Raw genomic sequence first — 13,846 nt, 5'->3', positions numbered from 1 at the left:
GTAAACCAATATTACACAGCCACTGTTATTGTCAAAATGGAAACATTCTCTGTGTTAGATCAGTTTCTGTTATTTCAGCACCCTTTCTAAGACAGGATGACTTTCTTTCTGAGCCTGGCTTTTAGACAGACATCCAGACAGAAGACAGAAGATGAAGAGCTGAGCCTTTGAAAGTTTGTTGCCTCCAATGATGATGGTCAGATTAAGTTGCTCTATGAACAATGGCCGGGGGCTCTGCTTTCTTAGGGCCAGACAGATCAGAACTTAGGACTTCCACCTTTCACCACAGTTCCAGGAAGGGCCTGATGTTGGACTTGGTCCTGGTGTTGAGTCAGCACATGACAGTGTATCCAGAGCATTTGTAAAGAAGTCTCTAACCACGTATTGTTTCTGGCAAACATTAGTCACAGGAACCATTTGACTTTGGTCTAACACAGTGATGCTCTGAGCCTGCTCTCCACATACAGTGTAAGTACAGTGTTCCTTCCCACCTTGCAGACACCAGAAAGTGTGACCTCTGCACAGAGTCTCACAGAGCAAGGTTATGATGATTTAACCAGAATAGTGTAAGAGTTTCATGATGTTAACCTTTCTATACTGCCATGCATATCTTGAAGCTAATTTCTGTGTGTGGCGTAAAGGTATAATTTCAAATCTTCAACTGTGTAGAACCAGGCCTGACATTTCTGTATGGTTTGTAGACATGAACATAAACCATATAACAAGCATAAGAACGTTCACTGCAAATGTATGTCTCCCTTACTGCATCCACAATTCACATAGCACAGCACCAGATGGAGTGAGTGTCCCAGGCCTATGGTGTGAATAAGAAAAAGTGAATCCAGAGGCACTCATGAAGTTTCCTTAGCCTTCCAAGACCCTTCCCAGAATTCTCAGGCTCCCTGCTCAGGCTTGAGCTGCACACAGCTGGAGTCTCCAACCCATGAGGGCCAGAGTCTCTTTGGCTTCTTCTCTCCTGGTGGGTTGTGGGCTCTCTCTGGATACTCATCTTGGGCTGCTACCAGACTATGTAGCTTCCTTGAAACCTACTTCAGCTTCTACTGTCCTACAAAGCAGCAGTCATCTTCACATCTGGATTTTCACTGTTGGCAAATTTGGTGAGTCAATTATGATATCTTAAAGGGAGAAATTAGTTAAAAGATAATTTTCCCACATTAAAAAATGGGAAACATCTTTACAATGGAAGGTGTTTGGTCTCTTTTTGATAACAATTAAATGGGAGGATAATTAATGTTGATGGGACAGATGTAGTGTCAATTATAAATATTATTTGTTTGATCATTTCTGTTTTATCATTTAAAAATTAGGTTAATATGAGTGCCAAGAGAAAAGTTTTAGAAAAACTTGCTAAAATAGATCATAGACAAGTTCAGACCCAGACAAAAGAATTTAAAGGTGAACCAATATCAGCATTGCATTATAAGGTTACAGAAACACAGCCTAAAGATTTCAAACAGCTAACGCTAATCTATTCAGTAACATTACAGGAACTGCCAAATGCTCAAGGCTGTGTACAAGCTGATTGGACTCCTGTGCAAATGTTAGATTTGTAGAAAGCTACAGTCTTATGTGGTATACATCCTCCATTTGAAAAGCAGATGTTAAACTCATGGTCAACTTTTAATAGAATTATCCCTCAAGACTGGAAAGTTTGGCTACAGCTGTCCTAGAAGCGGGTCCATAGTTACAATGGAGGACCTGGTAGAAAGAGGAGGCTAAGACCATAGATTAATGATGTAGGGATAGAGGTATGGACATTTCCCAAGATCAACTTCTTGGAGAAGGCAAGTATGCTGATATATAAAGACAATCTTTATATGATAACCACACCCTAATTTTATGCTGAATGGCAGCTCTGAATGTGGTGAGATTGTGTTCCCCAAAATATTGTGCACTCTAATAAACTTATCTGGGGTCAGAGAACAGAACAACCACTAGATATAGAGGCCAGAAATGGTGGCACACATGCCTTTCATCCTAGCATTCCAGAGGGAGATCCATCTGGATCTCTGTAAGTTCAAAGCCACACTGAAAACAGCTAAGCATGGTAGCAAGAGCCTTTAATCCCAGGAAGTGATGGCAGAAAGCAGAAAGGTATATAAGGCGTGAAAACCAGGAACTAGCTTTTAAGCTTTTGAGCAGCAGTTCAGCTAAGATTCATTCTGCCATTGGGAAACTCATTGAGGGTCCTCTCAAAGGCTTCTATAACAAATTCAGTTCAGTCTTTTCCTGATATCATAGGGAAAAAAACCCTTCCCAGAGCAATTAAAGAACCTAATGCCTATTGTTAAAAAAATACAGCTTTGGATGATAGAAGTGCTATAAAAAATTCAGGAGAAACCATAAATCAAAATTGATAGAGATTAGATTTGGAAACCCCCCAAAGTTAGGGTTGGGAAAGGGTTTTGTTTTGTCTTTCGGGAGAATGAAGGCTAAGGCATCTGAAGAACACGGGACTAATGAGACGTCTGCAGAAAAAGGACAAATCATCCAGAAAAAAATGACCCAGGAAAAAGTAAATTAGCCTATTGGTATATCACATATCTAACAGGAAAAATTTCCTTAAGTCTTCCTAAATGTTTGTTTCTGCTGTTCTTTACAGACACATAACACAAATAGTCTGTATGTAGTCCCAGTTCAGTTAAAAATTAAAGCTGTCTTTGGAGTGGGAGTGTGGCTCTCTTCTTCTCTAAAATCAAGCACGCTTGTTAAAAGAAAATGCTAATTCTCTGTTTCATGTCAGAAGAGCCACCTGATATGAGACAGAAGAAAACCCAAAATTAAGAGACTATTCTATTACCACTGATCTCATAATTCTTTGGTTTTATTTTGACTCTTTAAAACTTTTCTTAAGGTATGAATTTCATATCAAAATTTATGATATATATATTAAACTTTTGTCATGATATTAATGGTCTTATAGAGTACTAACTGACCCTAGAAAAAAGGCTTCATCTAGTTTCCTGTACATGATTTCAGGTTTGAGTCTCTATTAGTTTTCTGCAGGGAACCATGACCATGCCTAACAGCAAACTTGGAAGTTTCCAAAAAGATGATGGGGCACCACAATGATGATTTCATCAGGACAATGCTAATACCAATAAGCTGACAAACACCATCCAAAGATCGGCTTTGGACTACAAACTGCTCAGGACAATTTTGAGATGGCTAGCTGAGATGATCCAGCCTCACAGACTACTTGAGCAAGAAGTTGAGACAAATCCTGCATTTTTGCATTATGTAGAGACTAGACAACAGATGATACAGATATGTCTCCCAAGACTTCACAATTAACCCAAACTTTTTCTTTTCAGGATCCCCTAAAGATGCCTTCACCCCAGACATCAGGAAGTAATTGTAAGAACACCACACACACATTCCCAAGAGGTGAGGTGGGTCATTTTTGGCCATTCTATGGGTTATGGATAATTGTCATTGTTTAGGATGGTTAGTTACAAGTTGTTAATTGTTAATGGCTAGGAAAAAAGGCTAAACAAAGGAGATTAGATTCAGGGTTCTGGTTTGAAATAAAAAGAAAAAGAGGATAATGATAAGAGGTAGATTATTGAATATACTCTAAAAATATATATATAGAAATGATAGGATAAAGGGTAGATTATTGAATCTACTCTGAAAAGAAAAAAGAGGAGGACATGGATATGATAAAATAAAATGGTAGATTATTGAATCTACTTTTAGAGTTTTAAATATATTACATTGGATTGGATTTTTGTATATTGTATACAAATTATGTATATTGATACAAATTTGAGATTGATTTTGTTAGAAAATCCTGAACATATATTTCTAATCTTGTTCAAAGTTTTTTACCTATACAGCTCATTTAACAATGTAATGCAAATTGCTAGTTCTTGAAAGTTATTATTACCAACTAATTAGGATATAAGAAATGCAAGGTAGCCAGGTGGCAGTGGTGCATGCCTTTAATCCCAGCACTCAGGAGGCAGAGCCAGGAGGATCTCTGTGAGTTTGAGGCCAGCCTGGTCTACAGAGTGGGATCCAGGACAGGCACCAAAACTATGCAGAGAAAGAGAAACCCTGGCTCGAGGAACCAAAAAAAGAAGAAAGAAAGAAAGAAAGAAAGAAAGAAAGAAAGAAAGAAAGAAAGAAAGAAAGGAAGGAAGGAAGGAAGGAAGGAAGGAAGGAAGAAAGAGAGAGGGAGAGAAAGAAAGAAAGAAAGAAAGAAAGAAAGAAAGAAAGAAAGGAAGGAAGGAAGGAAGGAAGGAAGGAAGGAAGGAAGGAAGGAAGGAAGAAAAGCAAGTTAATAGTCATTACAATCAAACTTATAGTCATACTAGGTATGTTTTCAAGGACAAATATATTTTAGATAGACAGGTCATCTTCAAACACTTCAAAGATACAGAATATAGCATTCTAAATGTTTTAATAACATAGATTTTTTTTATGACAATGAGATAGGTCTGCTCCTGGCAGCACCAATCTACTTCAGAGAAGATGATGGGCATTGAAGAAACTCCTTTTGGAGTTTACTTTCATTGTGGCAAAAGTTAGCCACAGGGCAAGAAAACGCCCTTGCCTCGACTGCTGACATGCTGTCAAAAATGGACAAGCAGGACACAAAAGAAGGGACTGTCAATCCTTGCCGAGACAAGGTAGGAAGGCTCTTTAGAAAATCCTGCTTCACAGATGAATCTGACAGATATGCTAGGCCAGTAGGCTGAAGATGTATGCCCCAATGTTGTAGAGAAACCTCAGGTGACTGTCCAGGCAGCCAGCTGTTTCTGTCATTTCTCACATTTTTTGGAAGTTGCTTGTTTGCACATCCTTACTCAGTTAATATTATTTACTTCTCAGATCTCTGAGTTGAAGATTAGATAGCTGTAGTTATAGTTTTTCTTGTTAATAATTTCAGAAAATAACTCACTGGATGTGTAAAATGTGTAAGTTTAAAAGATATCAAAAGATAGTTTTTGGTTGGTAATTCAAATTAGGATAGAAAGTAAATTAGGTACATTTTGGACTCACCAAAATAAGATAAATAACGGACTACTTTCTCTGAATTTGTCAAATGTTAATAGATTAGACATTATTAACGTAATTGTTGACTGTATATATTGTATATAGTTATTGTACTTTTTTTCTTATATTAGTTATAAACTTCTTTTATATTTTAGACAAAAAGGGAGAAAATGTGGTGATATATTGTATATCCAGATAAAGATTGCCTTGGGATCAAAGGACAAAGCAAATCACTATAATGAATGTAGAGGTCAGGCAATGAGAGCACACACCTTGAATCCTAGCATTTGGAGGGAGAGATCCATCCTGATCTCTGGGAGTTCAAGGCCACACTGGGAACAGAGTTGGGCATGGTGGCACGCGCCTTTAATCCTAGCATTTGGAGGGAGAGATCCATCCTGATCTCTGGGAGTTCAAGACCACACTGGGAACAGAGTTAGGCATGGTGGCATGCACCTTTAATCCTAGCATTTGGAGGGAGAGATCCATCCAGATCTCTGGGAACAGAGTTGGGCATGGTGACATGCACCTTTAATCCTAGCACTAGGAAGGAGGTAAGATGGCAGGGCGTGGATAGGTATATAAGTGTGAGTAAACAGGAAGTCTCTCTCTTGAGGTTGAGGACTTTGTAGAGATAAGGATGTGGCTGGATGTTCCATTTCTCTGATCTTTCAGCTTTCACCCCAATATCAGGCTCTGGGATTTTTAAATAATTAAAACTGTTTAGCAATTGATGGTACAATTAGAGAAAGCATACTGATCTCCTGAGTTATTCAGGTGAAAGGATGTCATAGAGAAAGCATACTGATATCTTGAGTTTTCCACTGAATGTCAGCAACAACCTTGAACTCACAATCAAAACCCTCCAGAGCCTGAAAAGCTGACTGACTGTTCCCCATATAATACAGTCTCTTGGTTGAGGTTTTAATTGCTGTGAAGAGACATCACAACCATGGAAACTCTTATAAAGAAAAACATTTAAGAGGGGTGGCTTAGTGTTTCAGGTTAGTCCATTATCATCATAGCTGGGCATGGCAGCATGCAGGTAGACATGATGCTGAAGAAGGACCTGAGAGTTCTACAACTTGATCAGAAGGAACCAGGATGTGAACAGACACTGAGATTGGCTTAAGCATAGGAGACCTCAAAGCCCAGTCCCACAGTGACAAACTTCCTCCAACAAAGCCACACCTACTCCAGCAAGGTCACACCTCCCAATTTGACCACTCCCTTTGTGGGCCATTTTCTTTCAAACCACCACATTCAGTGATCTTCCCCATTGCCCTCCACCTCTGACACCATCACCACTAACTCAAGGCCTCTGTGGTACAGTTCATACAAAACAGATTTTTATGGTGAACCAGTGGCTCCCATCCACAGTCAACACCAGCAGGCCACCTGCCTGGACAAAGCCAGAGGGCAGCACACACACACACAGAGAGAGAGAGAGAGAGAGAGAGAGAGAGAGAGAGAGAGAGAGAGAGAGAGAGAGAGAGAGAGAGAGAAGCTGGAAAAACTACAGGAGCTGACAGGACAAGCATATCTCAGAGCAATCCTGCCAGTCAGGCTCTACCTCTCTAACAAGACAGCAGGGAAGGTACAGGTACCAAGGCTACCTCAATGGAGACATGTGTTTATATATTCATAGATGAGGTTACACTCACTGCCAATGATTCATCCAGAAGAATAATTAGTGAAATGGTTTTGCTGACTACCTAGTTGTGTGTTTTCCACAAAAGGAATGCTTGTGACCTTTGTCTTGGGATGATCATGCCCTCTATTACATGATAGATTTCAAACACAGTCATCAAGTGATGTGCTTGAATTTTAGAATTCAGAAAAATGAAGAAACTGTCCATAAGGAGTCTCTCCCTCTGTAATGTGCTTGCTTGTTTGCACATCATAACGTGGTTTAAGGAGGGTGGATGGAGAGAAGTGAAAGTTAGTTGGCAGGGAGAAGGAATGAATGCTAGACACAGTCACAGAAAAGCAGGCCCCTCAATAAAGAACACCTTGTGTAGGGAAGGGCTGGTACAGAGCCAAACCAACTCTGAGTTACTACTGTGCCTATGACACCTCCATGGAGTCACCATTGCTGTATGATTTAATTAAACCTGTGTAATGAAATCTCCAAGGAAACCCCTCGGTGTTGTGTTATAACCATCATCAAAGTCCCCGGGTATGCCCTTTTTCTGCACGCATATACATGCCCAGACACACACACAGCTTCTCATCAGTGTTTCCTTCTCACCACACAGGTTTTACTCCACCCATAACATCTATTCCCTGGCAGCACACTGTATGGGAAACATGGCTGCCATATGAAGCAACAGGATAGACAAAAACATGCCATAGTGTTGTTTTTATTTTAGATGTGTGGTTGTGCTGTTTATACGTTCTCTATCAACAGCCCTGCATGACCACATATCTGGTTGTATGTGGTTGTGCATGGTATGTGTGAATTAGTGTGTTGTGTGTGAGACTTAGGATAGTGGTAGTGCTGTGTGTGTGTGTGTGTGTGTGTGTGTGTGTGTGTGTGTGTGTGTGTGTGTGTGTGTGTTTGTGTGTGTGTATGACTAAGTGTGTGGGATGTGAATGAATGTGACATGTGCCCAGGAACTCAACTTCTTGCTGGTGGGATTACAGAACAAGAAGTTATTAAAGAATGGTCAGCACAGTCTTGTTCACAAAAATAAAAGTGGGTAAGCTAGTAGATATCACTAATGATCACTGAAAATATGAGGACAATCAGTGAAAATACTGTAATGTTATCTGCCATGGTCCATGGCATATTGTAGCAGATGACAACTAATAATTCAGATGTCAACCTAGCAGATGAATAACTCTCTGAGTGAGGAAGCTGTTCCAAGCAAGGTTTATGGGGCCACTGACTCTGAAAACTGGTTCCTTCTGTCTGTCATTTCACATGTGCAAAGACAGCTGTGGAATCTCCCTATTACCGTGCATTTTCATGTAATGTGTACCTGTAATCTCATGATTACATCTCAACCTAATGGATACTTATTCTGTGGACTGTCTAAAGATGATTTGTTCTTAAGCTGTAAAATTTTGATGAATAGAAATAATACCAGGAAAGTTTTCAAAGCTCAGGATGACATAGGAAAATAGTATTCTCAGCTTCAAAGATAGTTTTTTACACAATTAGCTGATTGAAGACCTCAGAGCAAATTCAAAGTAGACTATTTGCCCCCTGCAAATAAACCACAAAACGACGGATTCCCAGGTGTCTTGTTTGAACCAAGGTGAGGCATAAAGCAACTTTGGTGCCAATTTCCCAATAGCTCAACTCTGGCCGCTAACATTAAAGACATAACTCCCTGCACAAATTCTCTCAGTGTCTGACTCCTAGATGCACCATCTCCTAATATATGGTTTTATGAGACTAGATTCAAGGTTCAACTAATTTGTTTTGGTCCTGGGGTACTTTTAAGGTCACTGTCCCTCCAGAAACTGGGGAGCACTTGAGCACTACAGGCCTTCTGCTTGTTCACCAGGGAGCTTGGCTGACAGCCATTCCCAGCCATGCTGGCTGCCTGGTTGGTCAGAATAACATTCCAAGTCCTAGAGACCCTGTGATTGCATATGTGTTATCAGAATGGCTCTGCTTCTTATTGTATTCTCAAAAAATGCAAAGTGACCCTCAAAATGTAACTTATACATTATCCAGGGATTTCTGATGGATATATATATATGGAGAGAGAGAGAGAGAGACAGAGACAGAGACAGAGACAGAGAGGCAGATACATAGATAGATATAGATATTTAACTATATAAAGACAAACGTGGTAAGAAAGAGATATTCAAGATGGAGGAATAAAGAAAGTTAGCATCAAAATGGGTGTGTTCCTTCCTTACCTCTCAGACAGAAAAGTTTTGTTCTCATTGATATCATAGATTATTTTGCATACCCTAGATGCGATCTTGGAACAGGCACTCAAAAGACTATGATAGTTACCAATAAATGAAAATGTCAAATCTGTTAATTTTTGGTTTTGACTGTGTCTAACTTAATGGCAAGTGAAATGCAAGGAAAAGAACTTTGATTATCTTTATGACTTACAGATTTCCACTCTTCCAACACCTATTCAATATAGTACTTGAAGTCTTAGCTAGAGCAATAAGGCAACTGAACAAGATCAAGGGGATACCAATTGGAAAGGAAGAAGTCAAATGCTCTTTATTTGCAGATGATATGATAGTGTACATACGTTACCCTAAAAATTCCACCAGGGAACACTTACAGCTGAATAACACATCCAGCAAAGGAGCTGGATACACAGTCAACTCAGAAAAATCAATAGTCCTGTTGTATATATATATAAATGACAAACAGACTGAGAAAGAAATCAGCAGAACAGCTAGCTCCCTTCAAAATAGCCTCAAACAATATAAAATATCTTGTGGATAATTCCAACCAAGTAAATGAATGAGTGATATGATAAAGACTTCAAGTCTGTGAAGAAACAAACTAATGAAAATAACAAATGGAAGATCTCCCATGCTCAGGGATTTGCAGGACTAACACAATAAAAATGCCCATCCTATTAGAAGCAATCTGATTCAATGCTTTCCCCATTAAAATGATAAAAACAACTCTTCCCAGACCTTGAAAGGACAATTCGCAACTTCATATGGAAACACACACAGAAACAAGCACACACACACACACACACACACACACACACACAAATGAAAATTAAAAAAAAAACCACAGGATAGCTGAAAGAGTCCTGAACAATAATAGAACTAGAAGAGCTCTTACCATTCTTGACCTCAAATTATACTACAAAGCCATTGTAAGAAAAACAACATGGTATTGGTTTAAAAAAAAAATAGACACATTGATCAGTGAAATCAAATTGAAGATCTGGACATAAAACTCCAAACCTATAAATACCAGGTATCTGATAAATAAGCCAGAAATATTCACTGAAAAAATTCACAGTATCATCCAGACATTGTGCATGTAGAATAATGCAGATAGATTCATGCCTATCACCCTGCACAAAACTCAACTCCAAATGGATAAAAGATTTCAACATAAAAGGTAATATATTGGACCTCCTAGAAGAGAAGGTGGGGAATAGCCTTGAGTACCTTGGCTCAGGAACAGACTTCCTGAACAGAACCTAGTGCAGTGCAGTTTATATTCCTGTAATATATGAAGGCAATCCTAAAGGAGTCTCAAATAATGAGGGAGAGGGAACCTCTACTGGCCATATCCTGTTATGAAACAAAGGTTCCTTTTTGGGAAGGGTGCCAATCCAATTCAGTTGTTGGTCAAAGGGGTCCCATGGAAATTCCCAAACAACACAGGCTGTGGCCAAGACAACAAGTTGATCTCCACAAACTTTCAAGACCCCATTGCTGAAGACAACACCTGCACTACTCATTGAACATGGAGAGGTTGAGCTGGTGCCTACATCAAACCTTCAACCCATGTTCTAGTGTCTATGACATAGAAATGTCTTCAAGTTACCAAAAGAGAACAAGAAACACCAACCCAACCACAAATCCTGTGACCTACAATCTGTCTTGTCTGCAAAACACACCAGGGCAATGGAGACACAAACCTTGTGGGAGTAACCAAACAATGCCTGATTTGAATTAAGGCCCACATCATGAATGGAACCCATACCTGACACTGATTGGTGACCAAGAACCAGAGTCAATAAGTCCAGATAGCTAGGATAAAATCAAATACTCCTGTTCTTAAGGGGGAAAGTAACAAGTAAATGACTCAAAATGATATTCTGCTATATTCATGGATCAGTGCCTTAGTCAGCCATCATCAGAGATATTTTGCTGGGGGCCTCATGCAACAGATGGGAACAAGTACAGAGACACACAGAAAGACATTACATAGAGAGACCTTGGAGCACACAGCTCTAAATGAGACGGCTCTGCCAAATCCCTTCCCTCAGAGCTCAGTGAACTCCAAAGAAGAGAGGCAGAAAGAAAGAGGGAGAAAGAAGGGATGGAGGACACCTTGAGGACAAGGTCTTCTAAAACTACTCAGCAATGCTCATAGGAACTCACAGAGACTGAAGCAGTATGCTCAGGGCCTGCTTGGTTCTGCACCAGGCCCTCTGAATATACACCATAGCTTTCTGTTTTAGTGCTTTTATGGGACTCCTGACTGTGTTAACAAGTGAGTCTCTGATTCTTGTGACTTCCTTTCATGATCTTCTTTCCCTGTTGGCTTATCTTGACCAGTTTTTATATGGTGGTATTTGTTTTATCTTATTATACTTTATTTTGTTATAAAACAAATGTACCTTCCTTGCATCCTATATATTATATCTGTAGCAGAAATCTTAAAAGTTATTAATAATAAAATCAAACCCAGAGCCAGGTATTGGGATGAACTGGAAGATCAGAGAACAAGCCACAGGTATCTCACCTCACCAGTTCCTCAGCTGGTCCTGTTTCCTCAGACTGGAAGCTTCTGTGTCCTCATCCCAATGGCTCTCACCTGAACTGCTGCTTAAAAGCCTGAATGCTTAACCAGCCAAATGCTTAACCAGCCGAATGCTTCTAGTTTCTGGTCCTAACACCTTATATACCTTTCTGCTTTCTACCATCACTCCCTAGGATTAAAGACTTGCTTTCTGGGATTAAAGGCATGAGTCACCACGCCTGGCTGTTTCCAATGTGGCCTTGACTCACAGAGATCCAAGATGGATTTCTGCTTCTGGGATGTTAGGATTAAAGGCGTGTGCTATCACTGCCTAACGAGTGGCTTTTCTGTTCTCTGACCCCAGGTATGTTTAAGGTACACAATATTTTGGGGAACACAATACCACCACACATATCAATAATTTGGCAATTTGGAAAAACTACATATGCACTCATATAGAGCAACCAACAAATAATGCGGTCTGCTTCATGGCTTGATGTGTATGTAAACATCTCCAAAGAATAGTAAAAGGAAGCTTCAAGGGTGTGTGTGTGTGTGTGTGTGTGTGTGTGTGTGTGTGTGTGTGTGTGTTTTCAAATATCTTTCCTAAGTTAGCATACAAATTATTTGGCAGCATTATGGCATTTTTCAGACATGGTGTATTTTCTCCTTTTTATTCCATTCTCTTTCTAGCCAGCCTTACACTCCATATGTTCTCTTCCTACTCCCGAATATTCCCCTCTCTGTTTTCATGTGACATGTCTATCAGGACCATTTTGTTCCTCCTCAGCAAACTTTTCTTTGTCCCCTCCCCTTTCTAATGTAATGATCCTGACCGACACACACAAAAAGAAAGGCACACATACATATTTAAATTTAGATTGTATCTTGGAAGGTATATGCAATTATGAAACAGGCATACACATGCATATCAATAGGGAAATCTCTATAGATTTTTTTCTAATTAGTGAATTGTCACAAAACAATTCTATAACCAAGAAAAAATTATGTATTATATATGCAGTGATACAAAAGGTAAATCACAACTCAGTAAAGAATATTCTTTTAATGGCCTAAACCCAGGCCTGTCTTCATGTGCTAAAGAAGAGACAACATACCTTGGAAATCGGCTTTCTTTGTTGGCAGTTGATCCCACCAATGAACACCATGTTGGGCATCACAGGTCTGGGGAAATCTAACACAAAGTCTGTGCGTAACAACCAAATAGACACTTGGCTGAAGAGGTCATCCATAGTCACTGGGGTCTGGAGAACTTCAGAGGCAATGTCTGTAGCAGCTTTGAACAAGTAGTGACAAATTGCCCACTCTTCCATGTAGAAAACAAAGTTTGACACTCTCTCTGTGAAAGTCATGGTGTCTGCGAATTTTGAGAAGAGTCTGGGAACATAAGACAGTGGACTGGGGCACTGAGTTCCCACTTCAAGATGGTGGCAAAAGAAATATCTTGAAAAGACCACTGAAGGGAGCGACAAATACTTGGCCACAGTTAAGCCACACACCTCGAGTGGATCCAGAAACACAGCATCAAAAGAATTTTGCTGCAAGTACTCCACTAACTTCTTGTCATTAAACAAACTCCTACAGTGTGAAGCTATTAAATCGAAAAACTCTTTGCCTGAGCCTGTTACTATAGAAAGTATACGTTTTTCTGGAGTTATCCATTGAGTGTCAGAAATACACTTGAACTTATGATCGAATTCCTCCAGAGTATAAGAAGTTGAATATGTCTTCATTGTCAAATTCAGGGATTTTCCCAGTTGCCAACTCACCTCTGGCACAACTGCCACCACCTCATGCCCCCTGTGGATGAGTTTCTCCACAACCGACTGCATGGTGAACCAGTGGCTCCCATCCATGGGCACCACCAGCAGCCTGCCTGCCTGGGCAAAGCCAGAGGCCAGCAGCAGACACACACACAGAGGAAGGGAGGCTGAGAGACCTGCAGGAGCCATGGGAGAAGCAGAGCCCGGAACAGTCCAGCTGCTGAGACTCTGAGTTCCTCTACTAGAGCTGGTTGAGTAGAGGCAGAAGACTTTGCTCAGTGGACACAAGGATTTGTATGTTTCCAAGTGAGGTGAAATTTAGTGCTAATGATTTACTTAAAAGAACAATAATTAATGAATTTCATTGGCTGAAATCACTACTTTTGTGCCTTCCAGATTTAAAAAACAAAACAAAAAAAAAACGTTTATGACTTTGTTTCAGAAAGATCATGACCTCTATTGCAGACCTAGTTTTGAAGAGTTATCAAACAATATGTTTTAATTTTTAAATTCAGAAAAAAAAGAAGCTGCCTATAAGGATCCTCTACATTCATCACATGCTCATTTATACCTCATAAGAAGGGAAACTAAGAAGGATGGACAGTGAAAGTCACCAAAA

General features: G+C 39.8%; 1 protein-coding gene across 1 annotated transcript in view; it reads right to left on the bottom strand.

The window, feature by feature from the left end:
- The window catches only part of LOC102916970 (UDP-glucuronosyltransferase 1A6), a 117,594-nt gene extending 104,163 nt beyond the window's left edge, over window positions 1-13,431 (bottom strand). Inside the window, exon 1 of the mRNA XM_076549543.1 lies at window positions 12,562-13,431. Within this exon, the coding sequence (XP_076405658.1) occupies window positions 12,562-13,416 (855 nt within the window). The 5' untranslated portion in view covers window positions 13,417-13,431. The remainder of the gene's footprint in view (window positions 1-12,561) is intronic.
- Window positions 13,432-13,846: the final 415 nt, after the last annotated feature.

This window comes from Peromyscus maniculatus, chromosome 13 (assembly GCF_049852395.1).
Source record: "Peromyscus maniculatus bairdii isolate BWxNUB_F1_BW_parent chromosome 13, HU_Pman_BW_mat_3.1, whole genome shotgun sequence".
Lineage (NCBI taxonomy): Eukaryota > Metazoa > Chordata > Mammalia > Rodentia > Cricetidae > Peromyscus > Peromyscus maniculatus.
This window is presented reverse-complemented; position numbering and strand designations above follow the sequence as displayed.